At 40.5% G+C, this 21,671-nt stretch overlaps 1 protein-coding gene across 3 annotated transcripts in view; it reads right to left on the bottom strand.

Moving 5' to 3' along the window:
- Positions 1-21,671, bottom strand: part of PHF3 (PHD finger protein 3) — a 2,404,159-nt gene that overhangs the window by 1,457,937 nt on the left and 924,551 nt on the right. For all 3 annotated transcript variants that reach the window (XM_044063854.1, XM_044063855.1, XM_044063856.1), the window contains one exon: positions 5,066-5,384. In XM_044063854.1, coding sequence (XP_043919789.1) covers positions 5,066-5,384 — 319 coding nt within the window. The remainder of the gene's footprint in view (positions 1-5,065; positions 5,385-21,671) is intronic.

Below are 21,671 nucleotides of genomic sequence, written 5' to 3'. Positions count from 1 at the left end.
AGCTACATAGCATTAGGAGCGGCTATGAGGCCCTGCAGAACTGCAGTGGCAAAGCCTGTCCTTGATTTAGAGTACAGTGGTAAATGATAGTGCTTTGTAAATGTGTGCACTGAATTCCAGGTTGCAGCTTCTAAAATGTCTTTGGTTGGTACTCTCCTGAGGAAGGCTGCTGAAGTGGCTGCTGCTCTGGTTGAATGTGGCCTAATGCCCTTAGGCACTGGTTTACCATGTTGTGATTAGCAGAAACGGATGCAGTGGCCTATCCACTTTGAAATAGTCTGCTTTGAGATAGCCTTTCCTTGTGATCCTGCAGCATATGCCACTAGTAGTTGCTCTGTCTTTCTGAAAGCTTTGGTTCTATTCAGGTAGAAGCATAGCTGTCTGTGTATGTCCAAAGAATGCAGAATTCTCTCCCCCTTATTCTGTGGGTTTGGATAAAAAGTAGGCAGATGAATAGTCTGGTTAAGGGCCACATTGGACACTACCATAGGCGTAAATGTCGGGTTTGTCCTCAGAGAAACCCTGTCTGGATAAAAAATGATAAAAGGTTCCACGGCCATGAGTGCCTGTAGCTCTGAGACTCGTCTTGCAGAGGTTATTGCTAGGAGCAGAGCTATTTTCCAAGATAAAAACTTTATAACAACTGTAGCGGCTAGCTCAAAAGGAGGCAGGGTGAGTTTTTCCAAAACATAATTGAGGTCCCATGCAGGTATTGGTGATCTCCTTGGAGGCCTTAAGTTTTTGGCTCCTCTGAGGTACTGCCTTAACAGCGGATGAGAAAAGATTGGTGGCTCTGTATTGTAATGAGCCGAAATGGCAGACGTGTGAATTTTGATTGATGAAAAGGATAGGCCTTTGTCCAGCATCTCAGTTAAGTATTGCAAAATCTGAGGAATATTTGGTACAGCTGTGTCAATTCCTTGTGCCTGGTTCCAAGCACAGAATCGCTTCCATTTTCCAGAGTAAGATTTTCTGGTACTAGGCCTTCTGGCCTCCAAAATGACATCCATTACAGCTTTAGTGAGAGGCGCGTTTTGTATTACTACATTATCCGCCATGCTGCCAGATTTAAGGTCTTTAATTGGCTGTGCAGGATCTGACTGTTTTGTTGGGATAGTAGATGAGGTATTTGAGGCAAGGTCCAAGCCGGACATTGAGTCACGTTCCTTAGGATTGGGTACCAGTGCTGGCGGGGCCAGTCTGGGGCAATCAGTATCATCTTTGGCTTCTCTTGTCTGACCTTTAGGAGTACCTTGGGGAGGAAAGGCAGTGGAGGAAAGGCATAGACTGCTAAGTTTTTCCAGCTGAAAGAGAGGGCGTCCACTTTCCATGCTTGTCTGTCATAAGTCCTTGTGCAGAATATTTTTAGTTGGTAGTTGTGAGGAGAGGCAAATAGATCTATATCCGGGAATCCCCATTTCCTTGTTATCATGCTGAAGACTTGTGGATCCAATTTCCACTCGTGGGGATCCATGAGGTTTCTGCTTAGTTCATCTGCCAGAGTATTTATCTTTCCTGGCAGGAATTGTGCCTGCAGATGTACCTGGTAAGTCAAAGCTGTGTCCCACAGAGTCATGGCTAGTCTGCAAAGGGGGTAAGAATGAGTGCCTCCCTGCTTGTTTATATACCACATGACCGTGGTGTTGTCTGTCTTTATAAGTAGCTGCCCCGGATGAAGTAGGTCCTTGAAGGCTGTCAGGGCATTCTGGACAGCTAGCATCTCTTTTTGACTGATATGTAGATGCATTTGGTTTGCAGACCATGTTCCTTGAATATATCTTCCTACCATGTGGGCCCCCCAGGCATAATCTGATGCATCCGTTGTTAATGTATGCCTGGCTGGGGGTAAAGTGAATGGCTGTCCCTTGTTCTGGTGACAACCCTTCGCCCACCAACGAAACTCCTTTTGCAGGCAGGGAATGAGAGTAATTATAGTTTCCAGGCTGTGGCAATGTTGAGTCCAAACACTTTTTAGGTACCATTGTAGTTTCCTCATATGCAGTCTCGCATATGGAATTAGTAGAATGCAGGATGCCATGAAGCCCAAAGCCTGCATAATTTTTCTTGCAGATAACTGGGCCTTTGTTGCCAACAGGCTTAAATGGGTAGTCAGTTGCCTTTGTTTGTCTGGCATGAGATAAGCCATCTGGACAGTTGTATTTAAGCTTGCACCCAGGAATATTATCTCTTGAGAGGGTACTAGTTTGATTTCTTTTCGTTGACTGTGTACCCTAGGCCTGTTAGAAATCTCTTTACAAACGCCGGATGCTGTAGCAGAATGTCCTTGTTCTCTGCTTGAATGAGGCAGTCGTCCAAGTAAGGATATATTTGTATTCCTCTTTTTCTGCAGAATGCAATTACTGGTGCCAGGCACTTTGTGAAGACCCTGGGCGCAGTAGATAAGCCAAAGGGCAGTGCAGAGAATTGGTAGTGCATTGAGCCAGCTTTGAATCTGAGGTATCTTCTGCATGTTTGTCTGATTGGGACATGCAAGTATGCTTCTTTTAGGTCTACAGTCACCAGCCAAGCCTTCTTGCCCAGCATGGGCAGAAGTTGCTGTAGAGTCAACATTTTGAATTTTGGTATATCCAGAAATGTGTTTAGAATAGACAGGTCCAGTATTGGTCTCCAGGTCTTGTCCTTTCTTGATACCAAAAACAGTCTTGAATAAAATCCTTGTCCCTGCTCTTGCTCCGGTACTTGTTGAATGGCCCTCATGTCCATGAGGGATGAGACTTGCTTTTGTGCCTCTGCCCATTGATGTTTTGGCAGGTCTGGCCAACTGTTTGTCCTTGGCAGGGTATGGAAGTGAAACATGTAGCCTTGTGACACTATGTCTAAGACCCATTTGTCCTGGGTTATTGTGTGCCAGTTTTGAGAAAAAAGTGCTAGTTTTCCCCCTAAAGGTGCTGCCAGAAGATAAGTGCTTGGTGCAGGCAGGGGGAAGTCATTGTGACTGCTTCCTGTATGGCTGTGATTTGTCTTCTCCACTTTTGGAGGTAGAAGCACCCCACTGTTTAGACCTGTACGAGCCTTGGGGCTGGGATCTGCCTCTTGGGCATCTGTATCTGCCCCTTTGTGGTCTGTCTGACAATGGAAAGGACCAATTCTTTGTAGGCCAGTGTCTGCTAAATCTTGGAGGCTGAACCTGTAAGAAATCCTTAACCATTTGCATAGATTTAGCTTTGTCCTCCACTTTCTTTAACACCTCTTCTGCTTTAACACCAAACAAAGTATCATGCTGTAATGGGGCATCTAATAATTTTGCTTTGACATGATCAGGCAGAGTTTGTTCCTTTAACCAAGCATGTCTCCTGATGACAGAGCCCGTCAGAGCGGCTCAGCAGGAGGCCTCCAAAGAATCAAAACCACATTGCAAAGTATGCTTTCCAACTTGTTCAGCTGCATGCAATAAATCCTGCATTTCTTGTTTTCTGCACATTCAGAATTAGTCAACATTTTCTGTTTAAGCTGTGACATAACATATCGCTGATATTTGAGCATATGAAACTGACAATTTAAAGCCCTTACAGCCAAGGTTGCGGAAGTGTAAATCTTTTTTCCCCATCTGTCCAATGTCCTAGAATCCCTGTCAGAGGGGGTAGGGTTTTATGCAGTGGAAGCCTTGACCCCTTTGGGACCCTGAGAGATGGTTTCTGGGTCAGCAGCAGGGTTTTTGAAAAGGAATTTATGAGAGTCAGGGACTCTGTAGTACCTTTCCAGCTTAACAGGAGCTGGAGGTAAGGAGTCAGGGGTCAGACTGGACTCTGAAAATACATCAACAATGTCTAACACAGGTGGAATAGCTAGGGGCCTGTGTTGTTGTAGTAAAAGGAAGTATCTGAGCCTTTTCTTAGATTCTGAAAAATCTTGGTTCTCCCAGTGGAAATGCTCCCTCATGGTATGCAAGGTTTCCCCAAAAGAGTAATCCTCAGGAGGAGAGGCTGAAAGGATAGATTCTTCCTGATCAGAAGAGGAATCAGATGAAATGGAAACCTGATCTGAAGATTCATATTCTTTCTCTTGCCTAGGCCTTTTATCAGGAGGGGGATGGGAACCCCTGATCAAAGTAATTAAGTCTTCGGCAATTTTGAGCATCTGTTTTTTGGGCATGGAGGCCTGTTCATGAGGCTGTTGTACTTGTTTCTTTGTCTTTAAGGGCGCTTTAGTCTTTGCCTTTGAAGCTGAAGTGGTTTTAGTGTATAATTGAGTTGGTCTGAAAACACCCTCAGAAGCCTATGCCTGCTCAGCAGCTCCAGACCCAACTGAGGGAATAGTTTCCGAAGGTCCAATACTTTGACCTTCCAGCGGCCTAGGCGACTCCACGTGGGAGTCGGTAGTGGCCTGCGGGTCTAAAGTAGCGGGCGTCAGGGGCTGCGAAGGCGCCTCACTGAGAACCGGCGACTGGCTTAGAAGAAGCCTCGTCGTCGGTTGTGGACCTCAGATGCCTGTCCTTCTCTTTTTCTTTGCGTTTCTTGTGAATTCCGGTAGTCGGATGGCTATCAGACGACATGGTATAATTAAATCTTCTGCCAAAATAGTGTAATGCAAAATCGTACTGACGCTTAATAGTGCGTTGGTTAAATCTGGCACAAAACCGACAACTAGCAACATCGTGGTCAAGGCCTAGGCAAGGAATACAGTAAGAATGAAAGTCCTTATGAGGTATTTGCTTCCCACAAGAAATACAATTATTAACTTTTTCAGACATCGGTATGGAGCAAGAAAAAAGTTTCCCCAACGGGGTACTTAGCTTTTAATGAAGACTTCGGATCTGAAATTCGAACACGAAAATCTCAGGAGTCGGCCGACTGGCACTTACGAACTGCTTATGCTTCGGGCACCGCGCGGCAAGAAAGACTGAAGAAAATGGTGTTGGCTGCATCTTTTATACCCCTGGCGCACTGACGTTAGGGAAGAGGCGACACCAACCGACGCCGGACCTAGACTTTGGAATTCAGGCCAACTGAGGGTAGCCTGCCAGCAGGATAACCCAAGTGTAATGACTGCAACAGTGAAACACGAAGAACATCTGCAATACAGCTCAAAAAACATTCAGGCTTACCTTCTTGAAGATTTTGACCTTGTGTTTTGCTGCACTGTCAACATGCTTTGTTTTCTCATTAGTACCAGTTTTTACACCTGTGCCACCAACAGGACTAGATACTCTGGGTTTTTCAACTGCTTTCTCTCCATGTCGCTGATGCTTGGAATGGTGATCCTGCACACTGTGATCAACAGACCTGGCTTTTCTTTCTTCAGCAGAGCACTTTGAACAAACATATTCCATATCTTCTTGTTCCATATATTGTGCCTGAGCAAGACTCAAGCCCACACAGTCACCATGAAACCACTCGTCACAACGCCCACATCCTACCATAAACCTGAAATTTTAAAACAAATAATTTATTCAGAGAAGTTACACAACAAGAAAAAAATATAACCATGCTACCTACTTCATCTGTTATCAACAAACCTACCTTTCTGTATTACATACATAATTTCTTATTCCATAACACAGTTGCAGCATGCCTATTTTGCAAGTAAATGCTGCAACACCAATGTGAGATATTACACCCTAATGGCAGATATGAAGTATCAATATTTTATTCTACTATGGTACAGACAAGATGCTTGTCTTTTCTATCTATATATCCTGAACATCTCTTAAAATATACTGATTTAAAAAGTGTGCAAACATGGTAATGGGTGCACATCTTACTGTTATATGGGCACAGGTCCAACGCATAAAAAAAAAATCATGAAATTTAAGTCTATTAAGTCTATGAACAATCATAATTTTGTTTTATCCTACTATCTTGTCGTCAATCTGACCCATTTCCCATGTCCTTTTTCACCACCCATAAACTCTCGTTTCTTTATGACTGTAACATTTGGATGGACAGGAGAGCCTCAAAAGTAAATTACATGCCATTAGTATCATTAGCATTTAGTTTAGACTGCACAACAAGTACGAAATACCAGATCACATGGCATACACTGCAAACTCTGACACAAGCTACATTCATCAAGTTTCTTAAAGCTACAGACGTAGAGTAAATCCTCCGCTTTCAAAAATGAAAAATTCATCCTCTTCTGAGACAGAAACTACAAATTAATTCATGTATACACCACTTAAAACATTTTTGTCATTATTTATAGTGCAGGGCATTACTTCCATTATGTATGTATGTATGTATGTATGCATTTATTTATTTAAAGGTTTCTAGGTAAGAACTAGGCTAGCTGCTCTTAAGGGCTATTTTAAGCCTAGCCAATTTCCTTTTTTGTGCACAAATTAACCTCTTTCATGATTGATAATTGTATATTACCCCTAATGAGAATAACTAGGATCACTCCATAGATAATCTGAGGGGACCCATGCATGGAATAAAACATTAAGGAACTGTCTCTGAACATTAGTAGCACTGGGGCAGTCCTAGGGTACATTTTCTGTTTCCCATCCTCAGATCCAAGTTGTGCTTTAATATGGACAGGGATGAACTCTGTTTCATGTGGCTGGATAGTCTGTTCCAGAGTAGAGATATCCTCTGTGAGACATAACTGTCCCTCCAAACCATTCTGTTGCTGTTGCACAAAGGGCTTGGATACCTAGACTGAGTATTTCTGATGCCATTTGATTTGCTGATGTGTAGTAAATCCAACAGCATTGGTTTGGAGAATGCCTTGTAGGTCGTCAGACACAAGTCACCTCTTAGCAGTCTGCAGGATACCAAGTCACTCCATGTAGGATATTTTGTTTAGGAATTCTATAATTTTAGTAAGGTATCTCTGTGGGTGCTCCAGTTGTTGCATGTGTTTGGACAGACACATGCAAAAAGGGGCATTATACTCAATGACTGGCTTAGCAAGGGCTGAATGAAGGGGAACAATGACATTCCTACATCTAGACACAATCCCTTTGTTGATAAGCTGTGCAATATAGAAGAGATTTCTTAAAACAATGGAAACATGTTTATCAAAAGTTAAATCACTGCCCATATAAGTTCCCAAATCCTGAACAACTGTGTCAAATCTTAAGGGCGTATTGCTAATGTGGTAGTTCCCTGGGACAGATAACTTCCCAAAGGATACAATAATATATTTTTTGACATTTAACTTCAGTCCATGATTTTAACACCATTTATTTATCTGGGACAAACCTTTCTACAGAATGGCCAAATCATTTGGAGATTTAATGACTGCTCCGAGCTTGCAATCATTTACAAACTTACTGCCAAAGCCCTTTGGTATTGGCTTTTATTTCAGAAAAGAGATGCTAAACAGGAGAGATCCAGTGATGACTGGTCTCTTTGTGGAGGAAACTTCTCTATTTTCATTTCCTGCATCCTATCTGTGAGCCAGTTGGCAATCCAATGGGTGACATAGGGGTTTATTTAGCTCTTCTACTATGCCCAAGTGGGGGACAGTGTCAAGAGTTTTTGCCAGGCATTTAGTGTGTACAGTTTTGCCTTCATCCATTGCTTTTGTGACCTTTTCAAAAAAATACACCAGGCTGAGTAAGCATGACCTGCCCTTGATAAATCCAAACTGAGATAGGTCCATTGTTTGGAGATTCCCTAGGTCCTGACTGATGAGTTCCACGAAAAGTCTTTTCATGGGTTTGCAAATAAGGCTTTATTGACATTTATTGACATTTGATTAGCGGGAAAATCCACACATTAAAATTACAAGATATTACAAGCAGAGGAAGTATAACTACTCTGTCTTTCAATGAATTTATATGTTTGGCTAAAAATGTTTGTAAAAAAACAAACAAAAAAAAATCTATCAACCATAAAAATAGCTAATATCACACACTTCAGTATACATACTGGTTAAAATTAAGTAATTTACTACATAAACATTAATGGTTTTGTTTATTTTATTGTATTTTGCTATGGACCTTTGTAAATAGTTATGACTTTGCTACATTTTTGTTATAGAGTTTACTATGTTTGTTTAAAAAATAAAAATAAATAAAAAAAAAAAGTAAAGGAAATATTACATTGCTTAACACAATTATAAGAGACTTTACACATACATTCTAGAACTTAAAAACAGCGTGCTTTACCACATGTGAATTGAAGACACTGTAAAATACAGTATAAAGCATATAACAGATATACATCGTCTTTTGTCAAATAATATTAAAAATGAGAAGTCAGCATAAAAAAAGAGTCTAGGAAGAAAAGTCTGGGTTTGATAGAGACACTAACATAGAAGTAATTAGACCTAGAGAAAGGGGAATGGTATGTAGGAAAAGTTAGAGGAAAAAAGTGAGTAACAAAGCACAAAAAGTATAAAGGGGAAGTATGAGAGGCTTCAACTAGAGCTGATACATGAACAAGCAATGAGATGGATAAGTATTCCTATAATGACTGTTTAAAGGTGAGGGATTAGAAATTGACCCAGTGGATAGGGGAAGGGTATCCAATTTTTGAATACTGAGTGGAGTAGAGGCTTTTTTCTGATGATTTATTAGGTTTACAGACTTATAAGTTTTTGGTCCTCTGATCTCAAATATCTATTGGGGTTGTGGGTATAGAATACAGAAGTAAGAGCAGGGCAGGTTGCAGATTTAAAAATCAATTTGTGTGTCAGAATGAGCGAAGTTATGTTAGGTGAAGAGGAAGTTCAAGCCATTTAAGAGAGTAGACAACAGTACAGTGATGGGTTTTACTACTGGTAGTAGTTGCAAATCTGGTGAAAATCATTTCAATTTTAAAACGCTTCATAACGCAGTGAAGTGCAGCAAATCGAGTCCAAATGTAATTAACACTATTCAGTCACTGGAAGTGTCAGAATACCTATCTAGCATTCTAAACAGTCTTTGAAGACTAGAATACTTGGGAAAAATCACTGGTGTGCAGTTCTGATTCTGATGTACTCAGAACTGCCACGGATTAAGTCCCCTTCTGAAAGTCTACTGACATAGTCTACATTTCATAAGTTCAAAAGTCATGTACCAGAGTTAAGTTCTTATAGCCATTTAGAAGCTAGAGATGAGGAAAAAGTCCAACTGGGTTTCCTATACTTGGAGAAAGCATATAACAAGATCCCAAGAAAACTTGATTTCAGCAGTACTGCTGTGGCTCGAAGTCCCAGAAACATTGGTAGAATTAGTGCAGGCTTTGTACAAGACCCAATGACACAAGTGCAAACAATGTTCAGTCACACAGAGGGGATCCCACTAGGAGTGGTGTGCACCAGGGTTCAGCTCTGAGCCCACTGCTGTTCATACTGGTGATGAACTACATTATCAAACAGGTCATAGGGAACAGATCAACAAAGTTGCTCTATGCAGATGATGTGGCACTACAAGCAGATTCTGAGCAAGAACTTCAGCAAAGAATAGGGCAAAGAAATGCAAAATTCAGGGCAGATGGGATGAAACCAATACAGATAAGACAGTGTAAGAGCAGCAAATTGGGGAAATCAGAAGAAGCTGAGAATTGAGACAGAAGGGAAGATAGTGGAACAGGTTAATAGCTTCAAGTATCTGGGAGGGGTAGTTGAGGAGAAGGGAAGACTGAATGAAGAGGTCAAAGCTAGATCAGATATGCTGCAGCCAACTGGCATAGAGTCTCAGATATAGTGTATGACAGAATAATGCCAAAGAAGCTGAAAAGTAAGGTGTACAAGACAGTGGTGAGACCAGTACCAATGTATGATACAGAAACCTGGGCAGTAAAGGCACAGCAGATGAGAAATCTAAAGGTGATGGAAATGAAGTGCCTGGAAAGGATGGTAGGATGCACATTATAGGACAGACGAAGAAATGAGGACATAACAGCAGAAGCCAGAGTAGATCCAATTGCAGAAAAAAATCAAACAGTACAGATTATGGGGGTTCGAGCACATGTGCTGAAAAGCAGAAAACAATACAGTGAAGAAGATTTGGGACAGAGAGGAAGAAGGTAAGAGGAAACAAGGGCATCCAGCAAATAGGTGGATGCATTGCGTGAGATAAGATCTGCAATAGTCAGACATGAGTGTTGAAGAAGGCAGGAGTGTGGCACTGAATTGAGAGAGATAGTAACAGTTAACACACCGACCCCAAGCAGAAAATGGGAAGAAGGGGGTTGATGATGACGGCAGCACTTTATAAATGCTGGCTCTAACATTTCTGGATGAAACACTTTGTGCCCAGCCCACAATCCAGTTGTCTCTTAAAGGATTCCAAGTTCTTTCTGTTCTAATATTACGTGGTAATTTATCATATAAAATCACCAATCTTTGAATTAAGTAAGAGTGATGTAATTGTGTCAAACTTCATAGCCCGATGTCTCCGTGTTAAACTACATTTGTAAATTTTTATATCCGAGACAGCTTGTAAACTAGAGTCATGAAAGACTTTTTATGCAAATATTAATTTCCCACAAATGTAACAATAATGTACAGTAAATAAATTGTGGTATTTGCATTTATTACTGTAACTAATCTTTGCGAAGTAAAATTCTCTTGGTGAATTTTCTTTGTACTCTCAAGATAATTCAACTGACCTGTACTGCATATGTAAAAAATGCTACTGTACTCTAAGACTGGCCTAATGTATGTTTCATTTAGTAACGTAAGACGTCATTTCTTGTACTAAGATTTTTAATCATGTATACCATTTGATGCATGGCGTTATTACATACCAGTTGCGCATGTTTGTCAAATGAAAGATTAGTGATGACAATCATTCCCAGGTCTTTACAATGGATGTTCTAGTAGGTACACAAGTGAATGAACTGCAGCCTTTCCAAAATACATTATATATTACATTTGTCATAACTAAAGGCAAACCTATGTTGTGTGCCCAATCACTGATCTGTCTCATATGACAATTTAAACGTTCAATATCAGATTCATTTTGTGTAATGAATTCAGTCTTACATTTGTCTGTTTACTTATTTATCTAACATGTCTTAAATCTAAAAATGGAGCTAAATACGATATTAAATAATGTTGGTTCAAGAACCCAGCCTTGTGGAACTCCAACATGGATAAGAAGAGAGTTGGAGCTTATGCCTTGTATGGTGACACAATGGAAACTTCGCCATGACATAATCAATTTTACCAAGAAAATACTGACTTAGATTACATGGTGAGGAAAGGAGTCAAAGGCCTTGGCTCAGTCTAAGAAAATTACTCCACACGAGAGAGACCCAGATCAAGTGCCTTAGTAATTTGATCATAAAATTTTAATACACTTGCCAACGTAGATCTACGTGTTACAAAACTATGTTGATCCAAGTTCAAAATGGGGATATCTGTATTATCATTTCCCAGTATTTCAGTAATGCATCTTTCTAAGCATCTGCCAGACTGGAAGTAAAGCTAATAGGTCTATAGTTGTTACCATAACCATATATCTTTTTTTATATATTAGTGTGACAGTAGATGACTTCTACAATCTGGGAACACTAAGTGTTCAGAAAGGCTTGTTAAACATTAGGTGCAATATTGGCAGCAAGTGATTTTTAATTAGTAATTGGAGGCAAATCACAGAAGCTGAATTCTTTATTCTACTAAAAGCTCTTTCTGTTATCCCCTGAGATATAATAAAGCAAGCTGAACAGTCAGGAATTACAATGTTAGTTTACAAACTGTCAAAACTATATCTAGACCTAAGTGTTGGGTAGTGTTAGTTGAACAGGTGTGCTACCTTCAAAAGATCATTTCTTCAGATTTTAAAGAGCCTACTGGCTGATAAGAATTGATACTTTTAATATACTTACAAAATATTTTCTTTTTATTATGAATGACAGCAAGTTTGTTTTCAAAACATACTTTCTACAGTCTAATTCTCCTCTTATGTGATCTACTGACATTATTACAAATTCTCGTTTGCTATTGTTGGGTGTTTTTTGTAAACCTTGTATTTATTTTGCTTATTCTTATACAGTTCATGAAAATCCAAATTTCACCAGGGAAGAAATATATTTTTATGTGAGCTATTCTTATAAATAACTGCGAATTCAAGTTCATTAAAAAGTAAATCGAGCAAGTGTTGTATTCAGAATTTACTTTGTGATTCAATAAACATGTATGAACATTATTCTGCTCGCCTAATTGCTGTTTAAAGAAATGCCTCTTAGAAAACCTCTCTGAATATATCTCCAGACACTTCAATGACAACTTCTTTGCTGCAAGTACCATAAACATACCCTCTGTATTTACGAATTTACAAGGAGACATTCATTTTGAAAAAAATGCTTTTGATTTCTTTCCATTTACTTTCCAGTCTCATTATACACAGCAAATGATCTAGGTTGCTCACTATGCTTCAGAATCACTCCTTCTGACTTCGTTTTTGTGAAAACTTGCTACATTCTCACTCTATCTCCATTTTTCAAAGAAAAAAAGTACTTTCACTTCACAACTCCCAAGTGCAACATGTGTAATTTCAAACATTTTTTTCCTCAGTAGATTAGGCATTATTAAGTTATCCACATTAAAAATCAAATTTTCTACACAAACGGTTTCTTGTTCAAATAGGTATATGGCTGTACTTCTTTCCTTACAGCAGCTATCTGTTATAGTCAGCCTTTACTGTCAAGTCTGGAAGCATGTTCATCCCAGTACCATTCTCAAAGTTCTACTGAAACCCTGGTTCTTTTCAAAATTAGCTTGTAGAATTATACTGTTTATGCCCATCTCCTGTCAAAGCAATTCTTGCTGTTTTAGCAAAACAAGTGGCTCAATGTATCTGCTAGCTAAATCTGTTTACCCTGGATATAAACAGCTAAATCATAATTCCACAATCCCAATAATATTTTCTGCAGTCTTCGAGGTGCCTTGCACAATGACATCTTAAACACAATATGTAAGGGATTTACTGCTTTGTTTCAACTGACACTATTATCCATTAAACAAAGTCACAGAATTTTTCAAATATCATACTATGGTCAGCAGCACATATTCTATCTTGGCATACCTCTCCTGACACAATATAAAGGCTCATGCCCATAACCAAATGGTCGGCCTTCCTGCAAGATCACTGCACTGTTTTCATTCCAGCTGGCATGTACATGACATGTGAATGACATGTCCAAATTACAACACTTTAATCTGGTAAATTCAGTCACTAATTTTGAAAAAAAAACACTTCAAAACTTCTGAACACCTGTACCATTCCACATCATGTTCAAATAACTTAAAACTGTGGGTTAAGTGTACTTAACAGATCTTCAAGACATATTCTAACAGTTGTAGTACTATCTTCCCACTACCTTGGTTCTCGCAGCCTACATTTGCCAAATTCACTGCCTCATCTGTACGTATGAATTAATGTAGGATCTTCCTGGAACACAATAAAATAGATGCACAAGACACAGTGAAGATGGTGTAGTCAGACCTTAAATCAATGGAGTTATATAGTTAGCATATTGCCACTTAGCCATCCTGTACACATCAAAGAAAGCAAATCACAAATGAAATCCACATATTATCTATATATAATACATCCTGAAATCATCCTGAAATTGTATACACAATAACAAATTAAATGTATGTATTACCTGTATATACTGAAGATGGTTTGCATATTTTAGCCAAATATTTAAAAACAGTGTGCATACATACCGCCTGAAAACTAGTGTTTTTTCAACATGACTTGTATTAAAATTTGCTTAATTCTGCATAAAGAAAGAAGTAAGAAAATATAATAAAAAGACATAGCTATGTAAAGCAAAACTGAAAATTCAAAAGGTTCTATGAAATCTGTAAGGTTATATCACTCTAGGAGGTTAGTAACATAAAACATCCCACCATTTTTGTGCTATTTCTCATGCAGATGCTTCCTTGGGGAAAAAAAACTTTAAAAGAAAATGACCCCACTCACAACAATGGGAGATGCAAGCTGGATAGCTTACAGTTACTCTAACTATATCAAATAATTTAATCTTATGGGAAATATGTTTACCACAACTATACTACCTTCTTCATGAACAGTAAATGTAATACAGTAAAATCCCCGTTTTCTAGGACTCAAGCAACCATCATTTGATTGGCTTGTATGCCGGCATACGAGCCAATCAAAAATCCCAAAGGGGGGCCTCTTCTGTTCAAAGCTCTGCGCTGAACAGAACAGGCTCCTCTTTGCCATGTTTGATTGTCTCATATGCCAGCATATGAGCCAATCAAAAATCCCAAAGGGAAGCCTCTTCTGCTCAATTCGGAACAGCCTGCTGTTCCTTATTGAACAGAAGAGGCTCTGCTTTGCCATTTTTGATTGGCTCATATGCCGGCATACGAGCCAATCAAAAATCCCGAAGGAAAGTCTCTTTTGTTCAATGCAGAACAATGAGTTGTTCCGAAATGAACAGCAGAGGCTTCCCTTTGGGATTTTTGACTGACTCGCATGCCAATTTTTCAAATGGAAATGTCTTGAAAGATGGGGATCCATGGGCAGACATGCTAAAATGGCCAACAAATGAACCCTGACAGAAGAGTAAAACAGGCTTTAGGAAAGTAACTCAAACAAATACTGCAAAAATAGAAAAACACTAGCCCTGAATGGGTGCTGTGTGTGTTACTGGATCCAACTAGAAAACCTTTTTCATTTACTAATATATGATTTTTTAGCAGCAAGCTTTCTTGCCTTCATTAGTACCTTCTATATGTCCTCAGTACACAGGTGCCTAAAAGGTATTAAGACCCTATAATCCAGGCAGTTGGCTGAAGTTGTTTGGAGAAAGGATATATCAAAGAACCCTGTTCTTTTATGAGTAGATCCAGACTGTGAGAAAGTTTGTGGTAATTGCCCCTGGCCAATAACAACAGAAGGGACAATGACTGGCTGCCTGGGCCAGAAGTGAGTCACCATAATGATGTTGGGGAAATCCTTCTGAATCTTCAGAAGTACTCTGGGTGGAAAAGCACTTTCCACAAAAGACTACTTATGTACCACATCACTGTGGTATTATCTGTAGCAACTTGAAGTAGTCCTGGGGATCAAAGGTGATTCAGAGAACTGAGTGCCTTAATAAGTGCAAGCATCTGTTTTACATTTACTTGTTTGAGTCGGTCTTTGTTGCCCCAGATACCTTACACTTATACCCCCTTTGACACTGCTCCCCAGGCAATTTCTGGGGCATCTATGGTGACGGACTGCTTTGGAGCAAGAGGGGAGAAGGGGAGACCTGCATTCAGGGATATATTATGTCTACACCAAGTGGTTTCTCATAAATCTCAAAATGGGAATCTAAAAAGATAATGGCTGTTGATACTGGGAACAAAGATACTTCAGATACCATTGTATCTTCCTCATCTGTTGTCATGCCAGAGGTATCATGAGATTTATAGAAAACATGACACTTAGAATCCTGAGGTCTTCCGCTGCAATGACCAAAGTCTGAGTGGAAAACCCATGGAATATGTCTAAATAAAGATCTATTTTTTTCTTATGGAAGAAAAAACTTCCTTGTACTGAGGTGTCCAGCAGACACCTGAGGAACACAATCCTGTGTGATGAAGTCAAAACATACTTTTGAATGTTCTCTTGAAATCCTAGCCTGCACAGGAAATCTCTCACCCAGGTAAGAGATCCCTAACACTTAAAAAAAAAGACTCTACAAAGATAAGCAAATCATATAAATATGGAAAAATGTGGGCACCCTGAAGCCAAAAATGTGCTATAACTGGAGCTAGACACTTTGTGAACACTCTTGAAGCAAAACATAGCCAAAGGGTAAGACATAGAACTGATAAAGTGATCCAGAAACACAAAACCTTAAGAGACGTCTGAAGTCTGGATGGACAGGAATGTGATAAGCATCTTTTAAATCTAAGGTTACAAAAAACTCAAGTGAGGAAGAAGGGTTAAGAGGTTGTAAAGTGAAAGAATTTTGAACTTGAGCACTATCACAACTGATTTAGGAAAGAAAGGTCCAGAACTAGTCTCAAGGCATTTTCTTTCATTCTTTGACACCAGAAACAATCTTAAATAAAAACTTCTTCCCACATAGGAAGAGGAACTGTTTCTGTCACTCCTATGTCTCTGCAGGGCAAGAGGGAAGAGAGGGATTTAATCTGGTAGATATGGAATAATTACCAAGAAAGGTGGATTTCTTTCCAATGTTATCTGTAACCCAGCTGAATCAGTTTCACAACACATTAGACTGAAACAATCTACTGACAAGAACATAAACAGAGATTCATGCTTTCTGGAAGGGATGAGGAAATGCCAAGGTGGGAGGAGGGAACAGGATCCCTTTCACAAGTCATTCTGATTCATCTGGCTGTCCTTTGTTCTGGGAGGTTCCTACTTTCTTTTTGGAACCTCTCTGTCATTGTTTTTGAAACATCTGTTTACCAGTACTTTGTTGAGACCATTTATTTTGTTTCAGGCCAAAACTGGACAAGGCAGGAGAAAGTCCCTTGGAAAATTTACAGAAGGAGGGCTAAAAGATCTGAGGGATTTCCTGTTTCAATTTACCCCTTTCACCACACATTTTTGATCACCTCTGCGGCAGAGGTTCCAAAAAGTACATTTCTATCCAAAAGTGAATTTAAAATCTCATTTTTACATACTCTGGGAGATTATAAGACTGCAGTTAGGTAAACCTCTTCAACACAGTACTAGTGGCAACCACCCAGGATGTAGTAGCTGAGAAATAGAAGAAAAGTACAGTTGTGTACACTTACCATAAATGTAGATGTTCGAGTGTATTCACTGTTGCAGTCATTACACTTAGGTTATCCTGCTGGCAGGCTACCCTCAGTCGGCCTGAATTCCAAAGTCTAGGTCCGGCGTCGGTTGCTGTCGCCTCTTCCCTGACATCAGTGCGCCAGGGGTATAAAAGATGCAGCCAACGCCATTTTCTTCAGTTTTTCTTGCCCCAGATGTCAGGTGCCCCCCAAAAGGGTAGGCTACAAAAAAAAAAAAAAAAAAAAAAAAAAAAAAAAATGCCAATAAAACATGAATGCACCAAAAAAAAAAAAAAAAAATATATATATATATATATATATATATATATATATATATAATACCTTCTTCTACAAGCAAATACACCACATAGGTTGTAAAGGTTAGAGAAGAAGAGCAGATAAGTTGCAGCAAAGATATGGGGGATGGTGGGTGAGTAACCTGGACTGCAAAAGTGAATACACTCGAACATCTACATTTATGGTAAGTGTACACAACTGTACTATGTTCTTCGTGTTTCACTGTTGCAGTCATTACATTTGAGTTGAATCCTAAAGCTAAGGTTGAGAGGCTGGAGCTAAATAGCATTAGGAGCGGCTATGAGGCCCTGCAGAACTGCAGTGGCAAAGCCTGCCCTAGATTTAGAGTACAGTGGTAAATGATAGTGCTTTGTAAAGGTGTGCACTGAACTCCAGGTAGCAGCCTCTAAAATGTCTTTGGTTGGTACTCCACTGAGGAAGGCTGCTGAAGTGGCTGCTGCTCTGGTTGAATGTAGCCTAATGCCCTTAGGCACTGGCTTGCCATGTTGTGAACAGCAGAAACGAATGCAGTGGCCTATCCACTTTGAAATAGTCTGCTTTGAGATAGCCTTTCCTTGTGATCCTGCAGCATATGCCACTAGTAGTAGTTCTGTCTTTCTGAAAGCTTTGGTTCTGTTCAAGTAGAAGTGTAGTTGTCTGTGTATGTCCAAAGAATGCAGAATTCTCTCCCCCTTATTCTGTGAGTTTGGATAAAAAGTAGGCAGATGAATAGTTTGGTTAAGGGCCACACTGGACACTTTCTTTACCAGAAAGGTTCATCCAGACTCTGCTACACTTTGCTGTGAAGGAAAGGTTAGTTTGCTTTTATTTTTTGTATTACTGTATTGCCTTTCTATATTTTGAATACTGTAGTTTGTTTTCTTTACCTTGTGTTTTGCTTGCATTCTGTTTTAACAGCATATTAAAACTTCAAAAGAGGCCACAGCTCTCTCTGTTCTGAGTCAGGCAGAATTTTCCCGCCCATTTAAGTTGTCTTGTTAAATACCACTGTCTTTCTAGTTGCCCGCCTCTTATGTTAATCTGACCATATATCTCATTTCTCTCTACTTTCACTGGCTTATGTGAGTAATCACAAAATCATCAGTTTTGAAATCCCACCCCTTCAATTATTTAAATTTATTGGCCATCCTACAGTATTTCATAGTACCAAAATACAAAAGTGACCACCCCTTTCAATCCATCTTGCTGTTTTAAAAATAGTAACTCTCCACTAAACCTTAACATTTTAAACAGGTAAAACTCAAGTTACCTACTTTCACATCTAACTTCTCTAGTGCACACTGCAGAGTGCATTCTTTTCAATCTTACCTTTAAGCATCCCTGTGACTAGCATCTACACCTCAAGCAACACATAGCCCTTCTAAACCCGCACCACCAACACCCACATATAGCAACACTAAATCCACATATGCAGAGGCCCTTAACTGTAACCTGCCCAAGCAACAAAGACCTCTGAAGCTGAAACGCAAACAAACACCGATCACAACCAATGTGTCACATAGTTCACAACACCAGTGTGCCACCCAGCAACAGCCCCTAAGGCAAGACAATGTACCTAACACTTTAGTCATAGGTGACTCTATAGTCCGGCACACTGATGTCCCTCTCACCAGGTTGAATAAGGAGAAAATTACAGTCAGCTGCCTGTCGGGTGCCAGGATCCGCCACATAACACATGCACTCAAGTCACTCCACAACAAGTACAAATATGACTCTGTCATTGTCCATGTTGGAGTGAATGACTTGAGACGTACCTCCCTGGACTACATGAAAAGAGACATGGAAGAGCTCTTGGATCATGTGGCCCAGGCAGGTATGACCCTAGCCCTGAGTAGCATCCTGCCTTCGCCCAGAATGATACCACAATATAAGGATAAAATGATTGACTTCAACAATTGGCTAAGCTTATGGTGTCATTCAAAGGGGATCCAGTATCTGTCTGCCTGGGATGAAATGATTGACAGACCACGATGCTTTGCCAGAGATGGTCTGCACCTGTCGCCCCTGGGATTCAGGTTACTGGCTAAGGTCCTTGCCACCCCTATAGTGCCTTTTTTAGGCAAACTTCAAAGGACAAAACCACCACCGTAACAGGTACAAGCATGCAAAATCTGAAGGTAATGCTACTCAATGCTAGAAGTCTAAACCTCAAAATGCACTCTCTCGAGGCACTCCTAAAAATGGAGAACATCGATATCTGTGCAGTAACTGAGACCTGGTTCAAGGCTCCAGAGAGCACCCCTGCAATACCAGGCTACAACTCTTACCACACTTTTCGGCCACCAAACCAGGACCGAAACACTAAAGGAGGAGGAGTGTCAATATTCACCAAGGATATTCACACCACCAGGCTAGTTGGCCAACACAATGTGTCTGAAATTCTCCAAGTGCAACTAACACTAGGTAAGACTGCAATCCAAATTGTAGCTTGCTACAGATCCCCCACCATACCCCAAAATTCTCACTACACCTTTCTAAACATACTGGAAAATATTAAGATAGAACCAAACACCCTAATACTGGGTGATTTTAACTACCCTGCCATTAACTGGGAAAACTACTCATGTCCCAACACCTTTGCGCAACGGTTCTTGGAATTCATAAATTCCAACGCCCTGGATCAACTAATCCATAGTCCCACCAGGGGCTCCAATATCCTAGACCTGGCCATTACCAACATGGGAAATCAATGCTCCATACCTATGGTCACCCCCTCGTTAGTCATGTCTGACCATAAGCTAATCACCCTTAACATCCACATCCCACCCCCACCCCCCAGTAAAGAAACCACCATAAAAAACTTCTCCAAAGCCAACTTCATGCTACTCAAGTCAGAACTGACAAACTTCATGACACCCATGCAGACGGGAACTGAAAGTTCAACTGCTGAATCCTACACTAAGGCACTGTACGAGCACATCCACTCATGCATGAATCGTGCCATCCCAAATAGAACCAAAATGCTCTCATCCAAAAAAGGAAGCCAATCTGGTGGTCCCCTGCCATAAACAAACTTTACAACAAAAGGAAGAAACTTTTGCAGAAAAGAGGAAAATACCAGGATGCAAAAAACTCCCTTACTAGCCTCAGTAAGAAACTGAGATGCCTCTTAAAATCCTCCAAAGCTAGTTACGAAAATAAAATTGCCAAAGATTCCAAAGACAACCACAAAGCATTCTATAACTATGTCAAGAATCTAAATGGCAATGCTCAGATCTGCTCTGAGCTAAAACAGAATGGCATTAAATATACTGATCCGAAGGATATTGCCAATATCCTGGCAGATCGATTCAGTGCCAACTTCACCCCTCTCACCCCTCAATGGCCCATCTCAATACCGGAAGATTGCCAAATTCCAGTAATAACGGCCACACGGGTACAAAACGCACTCTCTAAAGCCAAGAATACAGCATCCATGGGACCAGATGACATCCCGGGCTGTGTACTACATGAACTACAATATGAACTGGCACCTCACCTAAGTGTCATGTTTAATCATAGCCTCACCTCAGGTTTTGTGCCCACTGAGTGGCGCAGAGCTACAGTTATCCCAATTCACAAGGGGGGATCCACCTTGGATCCCGGAAACTACCGTCCCATCAGTCTGACAAGCCTTATCTGCAAGGCCATGGAGCGTATTATCATGGAACTTATAAACAAAGACATTGGCAACCTTCAAACACTGGACCCCACCCAGTTTGGGTTTGTGAAGGGCCGATCTTGTCTCCTGAACCTGACTGACTTCTTTGAATCAGTCTCCAGAGCCATGGACAAGGGTAAGGTGGTCCACACAGCCTATCTAGACCTTGCCAAGGCCTTTGACACCATCCCCCACTCTGGAATCATAGATAAACTTACTAAGTTGGGCATTAATCCCAATGTCACCCAATGGGTTGCTAAATGGCTTACTGATAGAATCCACACTGTAAAAGTAGCCGACTCTAAATCCAGCTCCAGACAAGTGACAAGTGGAGTACCTCAGGGTTCAGTCCTGGGGCCGCTCTTGTTTGGCATCTACTTCTCTGAAGTACAGGTCAACACTAAGGGACTCTGGCTAACAAAGTTTGCAGATGACTGCAAACTGGGAGCCATTATTGAATCCCCAAATGATGTGGATACTCTACAAAAGGGGCTTACAGAAACAGATGCTTGGTGCCAGAGCCATGGGCTCAAGCTCAATGCCAAGAAATGTATTGTTATCCCCTTTGGGAAAAAACATGTATCCATGAATTACCATATAGGTGGCAGTACACTAAACACAGAAAGTGTGATAAGAGACTTAGGGACACAGGTGGACAGTGGTCTCACCTTCGATAACCACATCGCCACAACAGTCGGAAAATCCTTCTATGTGGCACACCTCATCACGAAGGGCTTTTCATCCAGAAAAAAGGAGGTCATTGTCCCACTGTACTCATCCCTCATTAGACCCATTATAGAATACAACGCCCCATTTGGTATGTACCTCTCAAGACATCTGCAACAACTGGAAAGGCCTCAGAAATACCTCACTAAAAGAATCACAGGCCTAAAGCAGATGCCCTACGCTGACCGCCTTAAAAAACTCCAGCTATACTCTATCGCATATCGTCTACTGAGAGGCGATCTCTGCTTAACATACAAGGCCATGTCAAACCCAGAGCTGTTGGACAAGCTACACTTAAAGAAATCCCAATCCCTCAGAGCTACACGCTCCAGGGATCTAAACCTTGTCA

The sequence above is a fragment of the Protopterus annectens genome, chromosome 2.part2, assembly GCF_019279795.1.
Source record: "Protopterus annectens isolate FY-2018-M chromosome 2.part2, PAN1.0, whole genome shotgun sequence".
NCBI classification, from domain to species: Eukaryota; Metazoa; Chordata; order Ceratodontiformes; family Protopteridae; genus Protopterus; species Protopterus annectens.
The sequence above is the reverse complement of the archived record's forward strand: the minus strand, read 5'-3'. Positions and strand labels throughout refer to the sequence as shown.